Genomic DNA, 21,704 nt, shown 5'->3' on the forward strand with positions numbered 1-21,704 from the left:
GAGTGTGCAAATATTTGAAAATTTCAAATATTATCAATTATATTTGTAATATTCTTATTTGATTCGAAAACTACGTAATTGGAAATTTTCGAATATTGAATTGGATAACGAATATACGAAAGAAATTGAATGTATTGCTGGCTCTGTGGGCACAAACATGGTTCTTAGCACTTACTTCTATCCAATGAAAGACAGCGTGTCTGATGTTGTGCTGATGGAATGTTGTGACAACTTCACGCCACTGGCAAAATTTTGCCTGTAAAACACGCTTGACCATTGGACGTCTAAGCTTTGCAGGAAACCCAGCCTCTCAGTAGCAAAAGGCACAGGTTTGCTACCAGCGAGGATGCACTCTTTGCAGGTTCCCGCCCCAATCCTCAGCTTATTACGTGATAGCAAATGCTACAAGTGACAGCTGATACTGAGTCAAATGCCTCTGAGTTAACGAGAAATTGACACGGTGTAATAAGGCACAGGTTGGTAAGAATAGAAAATTAGCGGAAATTACTCAATTTTCCAAATACACAATTTTTAAATATGACAGCTTACTATTTTAATTTTTTTTACCAATGACAATGTAATTGCAATGTTACAACACGTTAAAATAAACCAACTCGCAAATAAATGCATGTGCATCTCATCATTTGATATTCAATGCCAAGTATATTCATATTTGATTCGTATTTGAAAATTTTGATATTTCCACAACCCTAGTATTTAGCGAAAAGTGGCCAAGTGATGATGATGATAATATGCTCAGAATTTTGTCTCTTTTTTGTTTTATTTGTCCATAGATGTATTTCTTATCTTTAAACTAAAGCTTTAAATTACGTCCTGTAGTGGCATGGCAATGGACAGAATGTGAACACAACCCCTGATTTGCTAAAATGCTTTATAAGTAGCGAACAAAAGTGGGGCATATATCCTCTTTGGGATAAAACAGGGGGGAGGCATTGACCTCAACTGAAGTCCCATGAAAAATTTTATCATGAAAATTGCATGGCTATTAATGTCACTTGTAACGAACGACAGGCCAACACCATTCGTTGCAAACATTTGCTTTATTACCACATTCCGCGACTCTCCCACTGCACTGTTTATCCGAGCACACCACATGCCACACCAAACTTCGTGCCACCCGCATCTTCCTTCCTCTCTCACCGCCGCATTCGCGCCACCTCATCCTTTCCCTGGCAACTGCGGCCAACTGCGCGCCCGCCTCCAAAAATCGCACCTTACCTCACCTCACTTGGAGCTCTCAGTCCACTTATGCTACCACACACTACTCACACACACACTAAAAAAATACTTTATAAGACTTTGGAAGGCTGAAATTGTCATTAAGGTGACTAAAAACTCTTTAAATTTAGCAACTTTGTCGTAAAGCTATTATCACTGACACAGATTAGAAAAGGTCTGGCAACTAGCCCCTCCCCCCCTCCCCTCCCTCACACACACATTTCCCTACCCCCTGCAAAGTACAGAACAGCAACCACCACAAACAAGAGGTCTGACTGTACACTTTAATGAGACCGCAAATGACTTTGCCAATGACTCACCGATGACCTCGAGCTTTGCTGAGCGGGTGTCGTTTCCACCAGGTGATGTGACAACGCAGGTGTAGGTGCCAATGTCAGTGTTACGTGCTTGATCAATCTTCAAGGTGCCATCTGGTGCTAGATGAGTTCTACTTGAGGAGGCCAATGGTTTCTCCTCAAAAAACCAAGTCACCTGTAAATAACCGGTTGCTCAATCCTAGGGTGTGCAAAACCAAGGTGATTTTTACAATAGGTGGCAATCACCAGTTAATTAAAAACCTGGCCATGCCTTTCCAATACCTCAATGAGTATGCACAGCAACTTTGTAGACAGTGAGAAAATTTTGTTCTAATGCATGTGCAAATGTACTGAATAATGAGTACAAACTGAACACTTTCTTTTGAGCGACGATGACGCTGTCTGCAAAAGCGAACCTTTCATCCTTTATCATTCTGCTCTTTTCCACATTCAACCTGGGCCTCTGCTGGCACTTCTCTGAACATGCACTTTCACCTTCTCTCCCCCCTTATCCCAATAGCCTCTGGCTTCAACTGCACATGATGTGGGTGCAAACTAAAGTGGAGTGTAGTACCACCCCGCTTTCCTTCGATATAGTCAGCCTCCTGCATCACATCTGAAGTTTTCCCACACCTGGCACATTTTTTTAGCTGATTGCACTAAATCGACTGTAATAAAAATAAGTTTAGTTGTATTAGTAAATTACACTTATACAGTAGCAAAAAAGAACCCTCTTGCCATGGAGGAAGCCCAATAAGCCAGGAAAGGCACAAAAACAACAGTGGTGACACCGTACTGAAGTTGCCACACCAGCTTGCCCTGATGTCATGGGTTTTGACAGCGTCTAATCGCATCTAGTTAATTTATTATTAGTAAATATAAACAAAATTGTATCCTAAATGAATAGAAGACTTAACTTAGCGTTTCAGGAACTATTGCTCAGCCACAAAGACCTAAATAGTAGAATATATATTTAAATGTAGATGTCGCACTGATGTAGTGGCATTGGGATTCCAGCACATTATTCAAAAAGAGACATTTGGTCTTTTTTTTTCAATAACAAACATATAACTGTGAATTTAACAAAAATATAGTTTTTAAAGGATACTTCATCAACTAACTGATTTAGTGTCCCTCATTAATGTCTCTTTAAAAGGTGACATAAATAATAGTTTTTGCACTCTTGTAACTTGATTAAATGCTTGGTCACCAGGTATGCGATAAGCGGCAAAGGTACTGTGCAAGTAGCTACTTACTGCATGTGCTGCTAGGATACACTGCAATTACTGTCGTGGCATTACTGGATTTACCGCTGTGCAAACAATAACCTTGTCATGCAATGTGTCCAGCAAGTGAAGCATAGAGAAACTGAAAGTACTTTTATATCCAAAAGCACAAGAATGTAATGACCTTAGCATTTTTTCACTTTTTAAAATTTAAAATTAAATTAAATTATGGGGCTTTACATGCCAAACCACAATCTGACTATGAGGCACGCCATAGTGGAGAACTCCAGATTAATTTTGACCACATGGGGTTTTTTAACGTGCTCCTAAATCTAAGTACACGAATGTTTTTGCATTTCACACCCATCGAAATGCAGGCGTCGTGGCCGGGATTTGATCCCATGACCTCTCTTCACTTTTTATCCCAGCAATTCAGTAACAAAAAGCCTAAATGCCCCTTATTGTACCTACAGCCCATCTCAAAAGAGACTGCAGCTACGTGACAAGAATAACTGCAGACACATTTTGCCCCCTCCCCCCCCCCATTGAAGCTCTGTTAATAAATACAATTTTGGAGTTTTATGTGTCAAAACCAGGATTTTATTATGAGGCAAACCATAGTGGAGGACTCCGAACTATTTTTAGTACCCAGTGATCCTTAATGTGCACCTAAATCTAAGTACTCGAGCGTTTTTGCATTTCACCCCAATTGAAATAAGGCCACTGTGGCCAGGATTTAACCCGCAACCTCGAGCTCAGCAACGTAACACCATAGCCCCTAAGTTATCGCAGCGGGTATTGAAGCTCTGTGTATAGAATGCATTCAATGTATTTTATACTGTAGCAAACTCAACTTCCAATAATTTCAAGAAATTTAGTTGGATCAAAAAATATGTACCAAATACTCATGTGGTCATATCATCAAATGAAATACTTCACATCCATGTAGTTTATAGGCCTCCATAAAATGCCAAGAATGCCCTGAAGAGTTCCTAAGCTCACCTGGTAAGGAACGCTGTGGTCGTGCGATATGCGACACTGCAGTTCAGCCGTCGACCCTAGGATGACCCGTGTGTCAACTGGTGGCTTCACGATCTGGGTGCGAACTGCACAGTGAGATGACAAACTCTGTTCTTAGTTGACTCTGTTTGAAGCATAAACTGCAGCAATTAGAAGGGTAAGTGCACATACAAGTTTTGAGGTGATGCTCCCAAAACAAAAAAGGCAATATGCCAATTCATTACCAAGCCAAATCGCATGTGATGAATGAGCAAATGCCGACCCACAAATACAGCAAATGAAGCACCACCTATACATCTGGTGGCTAGAAGACATATCGGGCTCAACAGATTCTACCTTGCTTGCATGAAGCGAGACATTTTTGTGTAGATTTGATACAAAATAGGAGACTCCAATCAAGCACTCTCCCCCTTGCAATTTTGCTGACGGTGCACAAAAAGTTGCTCGCCTATGGTTTGACGGAAGTCACCATAAACTTCATTTGCACAAACTTGTGCCTATTCCCTTTGGCCTGCTGTAGTCATGACGCAACGTGAACAAATTAGGAGTCAGAGCTCTGACCTTTAGGGCTGCTGCAAATGCGCCAGCATGTGACTGCTGCTCCGCTGCTATTGTGTAGTACAAAGAAGGGACCATGAGCAAAACGAGACAAGTCTACTTGTCGAAACGTTGGCTCCCACTTTCAACTTGTTCTCGTTTTGCTCATCGTCTTGAATTTCCATCTCCCGCCTTCCCCGTTTTCCAAAGAAGGGACCAATAGCATACACAGGATAAACTCGGAAGTGAGCAGGATAACTCTTCAGACACACGTGAGCAACCACCATTACATACTGAAGCAACCAAACTTTCAAAATAATGCCCAAGTTCCACTTCTGGCAAGCCTCGTTATCCGCCTTAGTATGGCACCCTAGGATGGAACAGGTGATGCTGGCTCAGTAATGAACACATTTTTTTTTTTTTTTTTAGGTGCCAATGCAAATAAAAATGTACTGATACTTTTTTCAGGAGTCCTTTGTTAAGTTTGGCCATTGCAAACAGCAAAATGTAGTGCATAGGTCGTGGAGTTCCAAGCTGTTCAGGGTGTGCCAAAACCATGATCAGGCCAGGACTTCGGGGTCCATCTTGTGCCGCATTTCGATGAGGGCGGAATTGGAAGGCGCCCATACCCTTAAACTTAGGCGCTTATTAAATACACCCGGAGGCAGCCAAATGAATCAGCATCACTTGACTATATGGTGCGTCTCGTAGATTGTGAGTTGCTTTGGAAAGTGGATCCGATCAATTACAAGTATTAGCAAGAAAGAAAAAAAAAAAGATTTTGAAGAATGTTATTGCGCCCACATATAATCAATGCACAGAGCATTTGTTGGCGTCCTCTGCCTCTTGCAACGTGGCATACCACGAGTATGTCGATAACAGAAGGGTTATAGAAAGGTTGACTACGTGTCTCCTATTTGGTCAGCGCATCAGAAATACCTAGTAGAAGCATTAGAAATAATTAAGAATAGGGCAAGTCGTGTCATTATTCGTAATTACAGTACCCAGTTTAGCATAATGCAAATCACATTAAATTGTGAGTTTTTATGTGCCAAAACCACAATCTTATTATGAGGCTTGCCGTAGTGGGGGACTCCGGAAACTTGGACCACCTGGGGTTCTTTAACATGCACCTAAATCTAAGTACACGGGTGCTTTCGCATCTCGCCCTCATCAAAATGCAGCCACCGTGTCCTGGTTTCAACCCAACGACCTCGTGCTTAGCAGCCTAACACCACAGCCACTAAGCAACCAGAGACCACTTGAGAATGACACACTTACCTAATCATTTATTGTTTCGAGGAATAAACTGAATATTCCCACTCACTGCATGCAATAATACTCATTAATTAATTTTGCAAACATGGAGCAGCAGCAGCAAAAAATAACATGGCTTTTCCAACATCCACAATTGAAAGCATCAACCCATACTTGTTGCTGAGTTAGTCCGATTTTTCCTCTACAGTTGATGCACCCAACACACGACTCCAGCTCACTTATTAGGGTGTTCCCCCAGCGAAAACTTACCAAGCACTGTAAGGTAGGCCTCCGCACTGGCTGAACCAGCAGAGTTGGCCCGCATGCAAGTGTACTTCCCGCTGTCGGCCAGCACTACCGAGGCGATAACCAGCGTGCCACTCTCGAGGATCTGCATCCGGCCCTCGCTGTGCACTGGCACCACATCTGGATGGACAAATGGGAAGCATGTTCAATGCAGTCGAATGCTACCACACATCATGACAGAGTCAACCAATATTGTCTTGACAGTGCCCTGAACCTCTTTTTATCGAAGTGGAGAAATGCAGTTGAAGTTCAATTAGACTATTTCAGAAATACCTTGCTGCAAAAAATTCTTCAATTCGTTCAGCAGAAGCGGAGTTATAGGCAATCAAACATACCGTTCGTGGTGCTTCCACTCCTTCTTCAATAATTTACGCCGTGAAGGCTACGGCGGGGCGGGGTGTGCCCACAGTGCTCTGCCTAGTAAATGTCGCCGTGGCGCACAGTTCTAATTTGATTTTGGATGTTCATGTAGAAGCCACTATTTCTGAATTTTGGCGCCTACGACATGCCAAACATGGTTGTCCTCAGTGAGCCACAGTGTGCTCAGCCAGTGGACTCCTCGCAACAATTCACGGCGGCGGCTGTATTTATGCTACGCAGCAGACTACAGATACGTGCAACTGCAGCGTTTGCTTTGTGCACAACAGGGCTAGAGTGCACGCTTGCGCTCATATGCTCCTGCCTGGCTGTGCTACGTGGTGCGCATCGACTGTGTGTTACACCAGCTTAACCAATGGACAGTAGCCACATCCAACTTGCGCGTTTTGAAGTGCTATCAAAAACGCATTACAAAGCAAAAAGTGTGCCAAGGCGTCTAATCAGGAGTGGCCAGGAGTGAGCGCATGGCGGTGAACATGCGCATGGTCTGACCTTAAATTTATTCTGGTTCGAAGCTAGTTGCGTGTTCAAATCTAGTCGAAATTAGCGAGATCAAATGGCTACAACACTGATAAGCAGGGTGGCCAAAGTTGAATTGCGACACAACCAACCGTGAGCAGACAATAGCTGGCTTCTTCCAGAAGACCACAATCATTATCAAAATTCAAAAGCAAATTTTCGCTTGCTTCAGCCTGTTTGTTAAATTGCGTCATTAAATATACACAGTTACGGTAGGAAGAAGCGCACCAATCAAAACACCCTTCTTGATTGATGTCAGCTATTGGCGAATAGCAGCTGCGTATGGGAATCTGCTATATTACAAAATAAAGCATCCAGAAATGAGTGAGGACCAGGCTTCTATTGAAAAGAGAGCATTTGAGAGAAGTTTCGGACACTCGAACCCCCCGCCGTCCAATTTTTCTGACTTTTTGGTGCGACGGAAGGTCCTTTGGTTCCTTGCGCAGCGCCCTTGCACAGGAAATCGACTTGCAGCCGAAGCATATCACCGCTTTGAACCACAACTAGCCAAATCTAGCCGTCACACACCGATTTGGTCTGGCCACGCTGGCTCTGTTCATCGCCGCACTTCCGCTTTCGCCTCCGGCGGAGTTTCCGGAGTGGCGCCATTTCATTTGTTTGCGTAGGCCACGTTTTGGCTAGCATGGTGCGTGGTTGTACCAAGTATGCTCTGCAATGCTAGGCCTAGGTGCTTCAACGCTAGGCCTAGGTGCTTCGACGCTCGTCTGCGAACTCCACTGTTCGCAACTTGAGTTTCATTAGAATACCTAAACTAGTTTTCAAGTTACAAAATGTTACATGTGTTCCGCTTGGGGAAAACCTGGCACTGTAACGAAACATGCCAGGGAGCTGCCTGTAGTTTTAATCTTTGCCCAAAAGAGCACTACAGGGTACAACAGTTCCGAAAATTTTTTAACTGCTTTATTTTTTTTTACAGAGAACATCATGTTCACTTTTACTAATTGTACCAGAACTTGTCATTCACGAATTAGGATGCAGAGAAAAAACTAGTCCCTCAGTAAGATATTGAAGACTGTCATCCCCTCGAGCACACTTCAGGGAATACATAAAAACAAACAGGATCGAAATTGGTCCAGGCATCCCAATGCTACCCTTTCCACAGACGACGCAGAATGCCCAAAACACACTTTTGAGAAAACGCCTCTCGAAGTTCTTGTTGCAGTTCACATCTCACAAAATGCACCAGGATTGAATTTTTTTGCTGTCTTTGCTTACAGGTGACTTTTTGGGTCTCTGCCCTTTGATTCGCACAGTTCGAGGTGAGGACGCGTGAAATGCCTAGTCGCGAACTCGAGGAGTCGACACTTGATGTGCTTAGCCGCACAGTCTGAGGTGTAGACGCACGAAATTAGATGCCGAGGGCTCGAGGAGTCGACATTCGATGTGCTTAGTGGCACAGTCGGAGTGCCGAAGCACGAAGTACCTAGCCGCACAGTCCGAGGTGCCGATGTGCGAAATGCCTAGACGCGTGCGCGAGGAGTCGGACGCTCAATGTACATAGTCACACAGTTGGAGGCGTTGATGCACAAAATGCTTAGGCGAGAGTCCGAGATGTCCGCGCGCTATGTGCTTGATCGCCGAGAGTTGCAGCGGGTCCGAGGACTGCCTGCGCGATGTGCTTGGTCACGAATTCCGAAACACCAAGTGCTGAAAGGCTTAGCCATGTGTTCGGATTCTGCGCGCGTATCTTGGTCGTGATGTTCGTGTTGCCGATGCTCGGCATGCTTAGCTGTAGGTCTGAGACGTCCACAAACGTAGGAATCGGCCACGCTACTGCCATGTTCGCGTAGTGCCAGTTTTGACATGTCAAGATTTCCAGTCCAGACTCGCGAGGTGCAAAGAGCTGAGCAGACGACGCGAGCGCCGGACCAATGGTGAACCGCGCTGGAGTCACGTGGCGGGCGCGGCCAATCACAGATTCCGGCACGACCTTCAATCATTTGCTTTTTGTATGCTTATTTCTGTATGGAGGAGGTAGCTGCAGTGGCAAACTTGAAAACAGAGAAATGCGCTTTCCAACAAGACCAAGATGGCGGTGCTTGGTTGCGCCGTTCTGGAGATATTGTGGCTTGAAAAATGATGTTTTTTCTTTATTTCCTCAAAATTTTTCACCGCGTTGGCTGATAAAACAAATTTTTTAGAGCACTTCTATGAGGCTTACAGTGATGATATTTCGGAATCAGATAGAAAAAGAGTAACAGAAATTGAAAATGCGATTTTCAGAAATTCTATTTTTTTTTTGCCATTTTTTGCGATGCGGAATACGCATCCCCCCTTAACTGACAACTTGAAGCAAGGTGCACAGGTCTCCTTTGTAGCTTTGTGCCACAGTTGGGTAAATGACCACTTCTCCCTTTCATTTTTTAAGTTTTCATCAGTATTTAGCAACAATTTACATGAACATTTATGCCAAAAGGTCGCAATGTTCTCTCCAACAAAAGTAAAGGATAAATTGCTCCTCCCGGTGGTGGAGTGACAGCATTGAGGAGCATGTGAAAAACCTTTCTATTATTTGTGGGGGGGAAAAAAAAGCAGTGACTGTCAAAAAAAATCATCACAGCCATGATCACTTGAAACATGCTCTCATACCTGCCAATTTGTGAATTTTAAGATTCATAAAAATCGCACAGACACAACACCAGCGAAGGGAAAAGAGGGAATAGCAAGCATTTTTCTTCACACCTTGTCTTTCCTCGTCCCTGATGACTTCCCCACATGCTCTGCCAGCACTTTCAGTGAGTGTGGCACAGACACTGAATAGCATAGGAGTTGACCACAGTCAGCCTGTTCGTGGCAGGCGATATTTATTACAAAAGAATATGCGGCACTTGTGCCTATGAGCACAAGGTGGTGAGAGTCAGACAGGCGTTTTGGCTGTGTGTTGTGCCATGGGAACAGAGTGTTAGTTGTGAAACGATGTAGGAACTTGTAGCTCGTTAATAAAGCAGATAGTAAAGAAGAGTGTAGGCTCATCATCAATCCTAACAAGCATTATCTGCAAATAAACCTGCTCCAACATAAAGGAACATTGCAAGGTTTGCCTTCCATTGTGTCGGTGAAAGTGCAGAGTAACAAAATGTAAATTATGTTCCCGCTAACGGGCACATTTGTGCTTCCTACACTTTCTGTTGCCCAATGCAAACTAAACCACATTTTGCAAAAAGCTGGCACAGCAAAATAGAAGAAGTTTAAGCAGGTGCAAGGCATACCATTTTGAAATATGGGTAACAACAGTTTTTGTCAGAAAAAGCCCATGCACAAATCTGGACCCACTAAACAAACTTGATGCCAAAAGAAGACGTACCACTATATGCCCAGCTTGTGTTGGGAAGTGGCGCCCCCACAACTGAGCATGACAGTTGCGCATCCATTCCATCCAGGACAGTCACATTCTCGGGAGCTCGCAGGAAGGCCGGTGGAGAAACTGCACATGATCAAAGAGTGCACTGCAATGCTGCCTCATGAAGAGTGCCCAATGAAGACTGTACGTCTTCCAAATGACAACAGGGCTACCACAGCTCTCAACTTAAAAAAAAAGAAAGATGAGAGGCATTTTGAGGGCAGGAAAGAATGTAGCCTTCCACAGCTACATCTTCTGCCTTGTCCTTCATCCAGAAATTACACCAAGAGACAGTAGCCATTGAGATTTAACTACCTACAGCAGCTTTCGGGAATTATTTTAAGGAGGAAAAATGACAATATAACATAATTTTAAAGGCATATATATAAAGCTATGTAGACAAACACTTCACAAAATTTTTTGCTTAGTGACAACTGAGAAAAACACAAGGAAGCCACAAAAAAACAAGAAAAATTTGGCAGAGACACTTAAGACAACTTACGTATGGGAATGCAAAAGCATTATAGTCTCTTTGGTGAAATGTTATTTTTTTCCATGCCTTCTTGTTAGCGCAATCTCTCTTAAGACAACTTACGTATGGGAATGCAAAAGCATTATAGTCTCTTTGGTGAAATGTTATTTTTTTTCCATGCCTTCTTGTTTGCGCAATCTCTCGCCTGCATTCTAAGTGCATCTCGGTAAGGCCAAACCAAAATACACCAAGCACCTCAACGCGCTTGCTTGCCCGTGAAGAGTTCATAATTCGAAGAACCACTCAGTGCCATTCAGTTGGTCATTAATGCTTTTTATTTTATACACTCATCATGTGGTGCCACTTCCTCCACATTGGCTGCGCTGTCACGAGTGCAATGACACACGCTACCAGGTGCACCTTTAGTCAAGGAGAACCGTGGAGCCGTCACGGTGTCAAGGAAGCACGCTCGTCTCGTACCCCGGAGGCTCAGGTTCCCTTCCCACTCCTATGGAAATTTACGAAATTTTCCTTTCAAAGTCATTATTTACGTGTTTCACAGGATCCTAAGAAATTTGATGCCAAGCTGAGCATTTTTTAACGTGTTTTTACTGTTTGCCCCACCGATAATTTTGGTGCCATCAGTTGGTCATGCCACCGACTACGACGGATTTTTGCATAATGGGGCATATGATGCTTTCGCATTAAAAAGAAAAAATAAAAAAAAACAAGGTCTATGATAAAAGGAAGTCTTGCAGTTTGATGAGAAAGGAAGAGAGAGGCACAAGAACATTGTGTGGCAGGTTCATGCATGATGCATATAAAAAAAATTCATGCTTAAAAATGCTGGCTCTCGAAGCACATTCATGCGCTTTTAAGGGGTGATCTGCAATGGGACACGTAACTTGGATCTATAGTATGTGCTTTTCTTTCCATATTTTAGTTTCCAAGTGATACGCCTTGTGAAATAAAGAAAGGCATAAAAAATTTTACCTGTTAGCAAGACAGCACCAATATAATCCTCATATTTCGTAAGGCTTTATTGAAAAAAATCATAATCATTATAAATGTTCCGAGCTCCTTTCAGCTGTATCAGCTCGAACTTAGTGCAGTAGACTTCTGTTGGCTAAATTTTTAGTTAATTCAATCTCGCCCAAACAGTTCTATGGGTTTTCGACGAATAACTCGAACTTGACTTGTCAGTTTCGCCACAATACAGCCACGTTATACAGTGAAGTATACTAAGAATGGAAAGGGGCCGTTTTTACATTGTATGCATTTCTTAAAATTATACAGATGCACACGCACTGCAATTTAAATGAAGTTGTGCTTCATGAAACATCTACGTTGCTTAAATGAAACTTCTGATAAATGGAACACTTATTTGTATTCCCTTCAAGTTCCATTTAAGAGAAGTCCACTGTAGGTCACTTGACATAAGTTCATGTCCCCAAGCTGCTGTTGTAATAAACGAAGTAGTTATTCTATAGAAAATCCTGTAAATCAAAAACAACTGTACTGTTGAATGTGCGGAGAGACACTTCCATGACTACTTGCGTAGGTCCTTCCGTGCTGCCTCCATAAGTTTAAAATAGAGTACAGTCTGCACTCGTTAAAATGGACCTGCGTACAACAGACTTTTGGATATAACGGACTATATTTCAGCCCGTTTGTTCTACCTATTTCATTAACGCAACGAATTTCACTTTTAACAGGCTGCGCAACAATGGACTATAGGCTACAGCGGACGAGATTAGCAGCAATTTTTGTCAAAATCGAGCATATAAAACAGACTTTTGTCGTGTCGACACAGGTTGGCAACTGACTTGCGAGGTACAGCTGACAATCTGAACTCAGTGCCTTGTGCGCCACGGAGGGAGGAAAGCGGGGTGGAAAAGCGCCATCTTTCGCGGGCAAGGCACAGACGTGGCTGCTCTTAACCCTTTGAGGGTCGAATTATTTTGAAAAAAACTTTCCCAGGTGGTCAAATTACTTTATTGCGGATCTTGAATGTACAAAATGTATAAAGTCAGCAATAAATAGTAAGAAAAAAATTAGGAACAGTATTTTGGTGTCGACATCATTCAGAACTGCAAAATGTTCAATAGTATTTCAGAGTGTGGTACTACTTGAAACACGGGTCTACGTACAGCTCCCTATCGCAGTCTGCACACCTAAAATGCATGTCTGTACTCCTCTTGGAGCGACGAGTTGTGTTGGTGCACACATGACATCTCTGTGTGCGGCTGCCTTGTGCAGAGGTCTGAGGCACCGTCTCGCATAAGCCCGTCGCCGCAGACAGCGAGAATACCTTGTGAGCGGTGGTGATAAACAAGCTAAGAGCGGCACCAATCAAGATTCAAATCAACTTCCGCCGCCCCTGTGAGAGCGTGCCAACAAAGAGAAAAACCACGTTTCGCGCGCGTCCGTTGCGATCCCGCAGCGGAACCAAAAATGCGAAAGCGCGTTGCCACTGAAAGCGAGAATACCTCACGAGTGGTGCTGATAAACAAGCGAAGAGTAACGCCAATCAAGATAGAAATCAACTTGCACCGCCCTGCAAGAGAGTGCCGACAAAGAAAAAAAATTACGATTTGCGCGCCTCCGTTGCGATCACGCGGCGAAACCGAAACCGCATAAGGGGTGTTGCCACAGTCTGCGCGACACGCTGAAGCTAGAAATCAGTTCTGTTTACCGCCCGAAGAACAAATTTCAAACGCTTCTTGTAAGTTCTGAGCTGAGAGGTGGCAGCACCTCCCAGTGAGCACGTATCGTCATAGTGCGAAATTTCAAACGGAGGGTCGAAACCGTACCTTACGGCAAAGACTTTGCGGGACGGAAAACCGCCGCCGTACATGTACGGCAAAAACCTTCAAAGGGTTAACGGTGCGGCCGTGTAGGCACCGTATCTTAAAAGCGATCTGCGATGTTGACAAAGTGTGTGCCCGCGCAAGTGCCAAATCTTCAAAACGATCTGCGATGTGGACAGTGTGCACCCGTACGGGAGCCGTAACTTCAAAGCGATCTGTGATGTGGACAAAGTGCGCCCAGTGCCCGTAGCCTCATATGTGCTGTGCTTTCAACATTTAGTTTGCGTTGAAGAGAGAAAAAGCATGAAGGTCAATTTGCTTGTGGCTGCTGCCCCGCTTATCTTGCTTAATTTGCTATCGCAATTGATGCTTCGCCTTTCGAGTGAAACTGACTATTTTGTTTGTTTTTTACTTTGGACGTTCCTCACTCACTCTTTGCAATAAAATTTTTAGACATCGTGACGAAAGTTTCGGAAGTGACGAGTCTTCGATATTATGGACTTTAGATAAAACTGAAGTTTTCTTTTTGTCGGATTATAAGGGTCCGTTGTAACGAGAGTTGACTGTATAGAAAACCCAGCAGGTAAAAAAAGGAGGCCCTCACTCTTGACATGCAGCCAGGTGGCGGCCCGCGCCTCGCCCAGCAGGTTCTCGGCCACACACTGGTAGACGCCCGCGTCCTCCATGGCCAGTGCCCTGATCTCGAGGGTGCCTCCTTCATGCACGTGGAAGCGGCCACTGGTCAGATCCAGCGGCTGGGCATCCAGCAGCCAGTGCACCTCAGGCAGTGGGTGGCCCTCGGCCGCACAGGGCAGCTGCACCTGCTGGCCCAGCTCCACCGCAGTCTCCTCGTCTACCTTGCGGCTCAATGAGGGCGGCACTGCAGTCACAGCAGGAAAACCATGTGAGGAACTGTCGCCTTGTGTCCAGAGAGAGTTAGGTCATACGCGCACACACACACACAAAATGGTGTGGCACGAAAGAGGATAAGAATTTAAGTTCAAAGCCTTAGAATGTGCACCACTGTTTAGCTAAGTGAAAGAAAGTCAAATTATACCTGAAAACAGTTGGGAGTGGCAGAGAAGAAAGGAATTCCTTTACCCCAGTGTGTGCAGCAAGGCCAGGGAGTGTTGTGCACAAGAGAAAAGTCCTTGTAGCATTCTCTGCACACCGCTGCCAATGCCATCCTCCATCCAAACTTTCCCATCGTTTCTCAGTTGCCACATCGATGACATTCAATACCCCTCTCAGCTCGTTAAGTAGAGTGCGCATGCGGTATAGCTTTAGGTGCCAATAAGAGGGCTCGTTTCTGTATCAGCCACGAATAACTCGGGCTGTTCGGCGGTCAAATCTGTTCTTTTTCACGCACAGTTTTAGACTCAAAACATTGTCCCTTTCTGCTACACCTGCACCTGATTTACACACCACACTTATCTATTGAGACACTGCGCAGTCCCAGCTTCATAGTGCAGTGGCATCCACCACTCGAGTGTGACATCAACAGTGTGCTAATTTAAGCTGGTTGGTACATACTTGGTTGAAGAAACAGCATGTTTGAATGGGACGAGAGACGACAACATACACAAGCAATGACTAGCAACAGTAATGTTCAGTTACAGTGAAAGGTTACATACAGTCACCACATGATTTTTCAGACTCCTCAGGGTCTGCAAGAACGTCCGAAAAATCAGGCAATCCTAAAAAATGAATGCATGCCTTTTGCAGGCCCCAAGGGCTCAAATGCCTTTTCAGGGTGTCTACCAAGTTGACATTTCCACATTCCCTGAGTTTTCCAGGTTTTCCCTGAGCACCTTTGCAAATCCCCTGAATGAGCCAGAACTTTGTTTTATGTCAAGACAGGCTGACACCACGTTGTCCGATGCTGTCACTCTCTAGTAAGCATGCTGAAACAAAAAAAAGACTTAATCCAGTTTGAATAGTAAGGAGTAATATCTATGTTATTTAAAAAGAAAACAGAAGGAAGGTGTTCGTAAAATGCACAGTGAAAGAAATGGTAAAACCCATTCCAAATTGAGTCGACCATTTTAATGAAAAGGAGATGTATACATAAGTAAATATTTTTTTTTAATATGAGCTATTTCTATCAACTGATAGAAAGCTCATCTGTACGAGGCCTGAACTTTGTCACAACTAAGGTTCTCTCTCAGCAGCTGGGAAGTCAACCTCAACTGTCCTGACATACTCTCAGACCGTACACAACATCTCAGTGTTGGGTTTTACTGCTTAAAACAGCTTATTTTGGTTTGGATGAGGGACATCTGCATCTTTGCATCAGCCAACACTTAGTTTTTTTAGCTCAAGCTCCTTCAAAAAGGCGGCGGCACGCTTCTGTTCCCGTTAATTCCTCAGTGCGTCGGTCCTTTCTGTTCTCATCCTCCTTCTACCACGCTTTCACCACATGGATAATTTGAAGCATCCTCTTGGTCAGTTGTACAGTCAATGTCCGATTTTTCTGTTTCCCTAGGGGCCGCAAACACATCCGAAAATTGGGCAGTCCAAAAATAATGCCTTATGCACAGTGCCTTATCGCAGTCTGCACACCTAAAATGCGTGTCTGTTCTCTTGGAGCGAGGAGTTGTGTTGGCACACACGACATCTCTGCGTGCGGCTGCCTTGGGCAGAGGTCTGATGCACCCTCTCGCGTAAGCGCATTGCCGCAGAGAGCGAGAATACCTAGTGAGCGGTGGTGATAAACAAGCTAAGACGTTGGTGATAAACAAGCTAAGAGCACTGCCAATCAAGATTGAAATCAACTTCCGCCACCCCTGCGAGAGCGTGCCGACAAAGAGAAAAACCACGTTTTGCGCGCCTCCGTTGCGATCACACGGCGGAACCGAAACCGCGTTGCCACTTAGAGCGAGAACACCTCACGAACGGCGCTTATAAACAAGCTAAGAGCAGCGCCAATCAAGACAGAAATCAACTTCCACCGCCCTGCAAGAGAGTGCCGACAAAGAAAATGACGTTTCGCACGCCTCCGTTGCGATTACGCGGAGAAACCGAAACCACCAAAGGGGCGTTGCCGCAGTCTGAGCGACGCGCTGAAGCTAGCAATCAGCTCTGTTTACCTCCCCAAGAAGGTAGCACCAATTTCAAATGCATCTTGTAAATGCTAAGAGGTGGAGGCACATCCCGGTGAGCACGCATAGTCATTATGGCGCGAAATTTCAAACGGAGGGTCGGAACCGTACCCGTACGGCAAAGACCTTGTGGGACAGAAAACCGCCGCCGTACATGTACGGCGAAAACCTTCAAAAGGTTAACTACCCTTAAAGGCTGAAATTGCCACAGGCACGCCCGAAAAAGCTCTTAACGCCTGCCAGTACACTTACTAGGCATATCGGTGCTCGTACTGTGACAGGAGATGGGCGTGCATGTGTGTATAATTAAGGAATACATACTGTGTCCCGTGACAATTGCCCCTTCCCATGCTTGTTATGCTTCGCCGCCTAACATTACTGTACTGAGGCGAAGCTAACTTTCGGTGACTGGCATTACGCAATGCGCTGTGCTCTGCGAGCTTCAAAGCCAATCGCGAGGATTACAAAGGCGGAGTCGGTGCCATTGGTGATAGCGGCGAATTCTTTCAATGAAAACACGGCAACGCACGGCAAGAAGCTTAATAGCGAACATAGAAGCAGCTAGACCTAACGCTGCCTCGGTGGTGGCTACGGCCGCCAGCGGATCTGTGTGGTTCGAGGCGGCGAGATAAAATGGCGGCAGCAGTGGCTTTGATTCATGCCATTTCTGACCTGCAATCAGGGCAATATACACTGACTATGTGGAGTACGTGGTCGTGCCACAAAGCCGTGTGAATTATCGGGCATTTCCGATAAATTGGGCGCCTAGAAAATCGGTCGTTAACTACTGTGGCAATACCTCGTGCCGACGACACGGCGTCAATGACGATTCGTTGCGATTCCTGTGTTACTGGAGCCAGCATTAACATGACTTTCGTTCCCTTTCAATGAAGTTACAGCTAATTTTCCCTGATAGAAGCACAAATTCCCTGAGGTCTCCCTGAGTTTTTCCAGACTGTTCAAATTCCCTGAGAATTCCAAGTTTTCCCGGTTGGTAGACACCCTGCTTTTCACTTTTGGTATGCTTCCACACGATAAATTGTGTATGCTTGACCACGTGACGACACTGTATTGCAGTGAAGCTAACTTTTGGAAATCGGCATTATTCAATGTTGGACCTTCGCAGTGCTTTTCACGCTCTGAAGAAATAGGAAAGGATGATAAAGGTGGAGTCGGCACCATTGCTGACAGTAGTGAATTCCTTAATCACTGAAGGGCACTGAACCACAATCTTAGCAGCAAGCGTCGAAGCAGTTAGGCCTAATAATGGCGGCCAGTGGAATGGTGTGCAAGAGTGCTGGTTCAGAGCTACAGTAAAACCACGTTAAACCGTACTAAGTTAAACAGTAGTTTTGTTTTAAAAGTAGTACAGTCAAATCCTCGATTCCGCGGCAATTGAACATAATGTGCTTTTTATACGCATAAACCGTACTTGGGAGCTATGCAAAAAGAGAAGCCAGCTGGGGAGTATCAGGTAACAGCCAATTTGTTGAAGGATGGTGGGCAGATTGTCCTAGAAAAACTGGCCACCCTGTATATGCAATGCCTCATGGCCTCGAGTGTACTGGAATCTTGGAAGAACGCTAACATAACCCTAATTCATAAGAAAGGGGACGGCAAAGACGAAAAACTATAGACCGATCAGCTTACTGTCAGTTGCCCACAAAGTATTTACTAAGGTAATCGCAAATAAAATCAGGAACACCTTAGACTTCTGTCAACCAAAGGAGCAGGCAGGATTCTGTAAAGGCTACTCAACAATAGACCATATTCACACTATCAACCAGGTGATAGACAAATGTGCAGAATATAACCAACCCTTATATATAGCTTTCATTGATTACGAGAAAGCGTTTGATTCAGTCAAAACCTCAGCAATCATGGAGGCATTAAGGAATCTGGGGGTAGACGAGCCGTATGTAAAAATACTGAAAGATATCTATAGCGGCTCCACAGCCACTGTAGTCCTCCATAAAGAAAGCAACAAAATCCCAATAAAGAAAGGCGTCAGGCAGGGAGATACGATCTCTCCAATGCTATTCACAGCGTGCTTACAGGAGGTATTCAGAGACCTGGATTGGGAAGAATTGGGGATAAGAGTTAATGGAGAATACCTTAGTAACTTGCGATTCGCTGATGATATTGCCTTGCTCAGTAACTCAGGGGACCAATTGCAATGCATGCCCACTGACCTGGAGAGGCAAAGCAGAAGGGTGGGTCTAAAAATCAATCTACAGGAAACCAAGGTAATGTTTAACAGTCTCGGAAAAGACAGCAGTTTACAATAGGTAGCGAGGCACTGAAAGTGGTAAGTGAATACATCTACTTAGGGCAGGTAGTGACCGCAGATCTGGATCATGAAACTGATTTTCTTTCAATCAGAAGAATAAGAATGGGCTGGGGTGCTTTTGGCAGGCATTCTCAGATCATGAACAGCAGGTTGCCATTATCCCGCATGAGAAAAGTGTATAATGGCTGTCTTACCAGTACTCACCTACGGGGCAGAAATCTGGAGGCTTAAGAAAAGGGTTCTACTTAAATTTAGGACGACGCAACGAGCTATGGAAAGAAGAATGATGGGTGCAACGTTAAGGGATAAGAAAAGAGCAGCTTGGGTGAGGGAACAAATGCGAGTTAATGAAAGCTTAGTTGAAATCAAGAAAAAGAAATGGACATGGGCAGGACATGTAATGAGGAGGGAAGATAACCGATGGTCATTAAGGGTTATGGACTGGATTCCAAGTGAAGGGAAGCTTAGCAGGAGGTGACAGAAAGTTAGGTGGGCAGATGAGATTAAGAAGTTTGCAGGTGACCACAATTCGTACATGACCAGGGTAGTTGGAGAAGCATGGAAGAGGAGACAAGCAGGAATAGACAACACTCGCTGCGATCACTCTCCAACTATGATCACTCACCAACTAGCCCAACTTTCCACGTTATGGAAGAGGCCTTTGCCCTGAAGTGGGCGTAACCAGGCTGATGATGATGATAATTAAACCGTACCAGCTTATTGCATATGCATCGGTGAACATGTAGTGCTTCCACTTTTCATCATGCAAACACAGTGGTGCGTCGTCTCCATCGGGCGGCCCGGCAGAACAACAAGCCTCAGAGATCAGAACAGCCTCCAAGCGCTCTGTGCGTTTGCACGTGAAGCCACACCAACGTCAACATCATTTCGGCGCCGTGCCAGAGAGCGTTGTGGCGTTGTGCAAGTGAGGACTCGCGTCGTTCGGAAGCTCGGATAAAAAAGACGCCGGGTACTTAGCATAGAATGAAAATTAGACATCATTCATGCTATCGAACGTGACATGAAGAAGTCTGCGCTGGCATGTGACATGCATCTACTGTTGACTATGGTGTGTGGCATTTGGAATGCGAAGTTGCTTGGCAGCGCTGCTGCGACCGCGAGGAGATGTCAGCTACGAGGTTTGACTTTTCGCCATTGTTGCCTCTGTTGTTGCAAAAGTGTCACCTAGCAACAGTGATGAGGATGACACGGTAAACGACAGCACGGGCGATTCAGGCCCGACAGTAGCAGAAGCTGTAATGCAATCGTCGTGACGAGAATAGCACGCTGCAATGAAAAGGTGCCCCGCGACTTCTACGACGCTACCACGCCTGTGCACAGAGAATATGCAACGCCAAAGAGGAATCTGCCATGCGAGTGTTTGCCGAAAAGAGGGGGCTGGCTGAAAAGCTGGCTCGCAGCTTCAGTAAGTTTTAGGCTGCTGTCGTCGCTGCTAGGTCGCTTCGGCATCGAACAAAAATAACACTTGTGTTGCACGAAGTGAATAAATGCTGCATGTTTTTTCCCCTTTCATTGCACTTTCTCTGAGTTCCGTTTTTGACAGGTAATTGGGCGATCTCATGCTATTTGGGTTAAGCAGTACTACCGTTTAGTACGCACTTTTTCTGAGCTCCGGCCAACTACAGTTTAACAAGGTTTCACTGTACGAAATAATCAAAATGACAGCAGTGGTAGCTTTGATTATTGCCATCTCGGACCTGCAGTTACAGCAAGAAGGTAGAAAAATTGGACAATGAAGGATTGCTGAGTCCGAAATTTCAGACAGCTTTATACATTGGCTCTATGGGGGCTGAGAAGGCGTCTAAATTATTAGGCATGTCTAAAAATATCGAAGTCTGGAAAATCAGTCATTCACTATATATGCGGTCATAACCAAGTACATGAAATTGGGACATGTTTACTCATCATGTTACTGGACAAGAGGAGATGACATACACAGCACTCAGATATGCAGTCATTGCCTCATGTCCTCTTTAAAGGCGCTGCTTTCTTCATCCAGATGATGGGAAAGAATGGCTCTGATGCGCAAATAGAAGCATCCGACAAGTGTCCTTCATACTTGCTGAGTGTTATCCCTATATTGTACTGAGAGACCTAAAATTAACTAAGTTGGTTTTTGAATGTTTGAAGAGTTCACATATAATGTTTTGTATTTCTATATACATATTAGCCTGTCATATGTAAGAGGCACGGGGCACAAAAAGAAAAGAAGTGGACGATGTGCGCCGATCGGTCCGAACGGCACGAGCCCTCGAGGCGCGTGACCCGAGGTGTGATCGGGAGAGAAGCGGCGCTAAGCTGGGATTATCGACGTGGCTCTGGGCCAAGAAGGTTGGAGCATAAGCATCATACTGGCGACGAGAGCCATGGAGGTTCGGGCAAGCCCGTGACACTGGCGATCCAGGGTGTGGCCGTCGATCTCGACGACGTTCGAGCGAGGCTCCCTGGACCTGCTCCAGCCTCTCATGGCGGTGCCGGGCACCCCAGGAATTGGATCCCCCTTCAGAGGCAGAACAGCATGGACGATAGTCCCCGGGGCATCTCGTTAGCACTCGAAGAAGTAGCCGCAGAGCCTGGCGTTAGGCCTAACCAAGGAGGCCGGAGTGACACGTCACCGGCATAGTTCGGGACACTGACATCCGAGCTGGAGGAGCTGGCCGGTCGATACCAAGACAGCAAAGCTTGCGAAGTCGGCAGGAGCACCGACTGGGACCAAGAGCTGGCGCACATCAGACTTGGAGATATGTACAACAACCAAACTTTGTAAGAGCATTCCTTTTTGTTAGCGTGCAGCCATAGGCCAGGGTTGCCGGACTTTAGCACAAAACGCGCTAAGGACGCACGTAGGCG

The 21,704-nt window shown here is 45.1% G+C and overlaps 1 protein-coding gene across 3 annotated transcripts in view; it reads right to left on the minus strand.

Moving 5' to 3' along the window:
* The window catches only part of sdk (sidekick cell adhesion molecule), a 144,098-nt gene that overhangs the window by 98,720 nt on the left and 23,674 nt on the right, over positions 1-21,704 (minus strand). For all 3 annotated transcript variants that reach the window (XM_075701064.1, XM_075701063.1, XM_075701062.1), the window contains exons 7-11: positions 14,047-14,322; positions 10,125-10,244; positions 5,867-6,022; positions 3,785-3,888; positions 1,560-1,731 (exon numbers count right to left, since the gene is read on the minus strand). In XM_075701064.1, coding sequence (XP_075557179.1) covers positions 1,560-1,731; positions 3,785-3,888; positions 5,867-6,022; positions 10,125-10,244; positions 14,047-14,322 — 828 coding nt within the window. The remainder of the gene's footprint in view (positions 1-1,559; positions 1,732-3,784; positions 3,889-5,866; positions 6,023-10,124; positions 10,245-14,046; positions 14,323-21,704) is intronic.

Source organism: Dermacentor variabilis, chromosome 8, assembly GCF_050947875.1.
Source record: "Dermacentor variabilis isolate Ectoservices chromosome 8, ASM5094787v1, whole genome shotgun sequence".
Lineage (NCBI taxonomy): Eukaryota > Metazoa > Arthropoda > Arachnida > Ixodida > Ixodidae > Dermacentor > Dermacentor variabilis.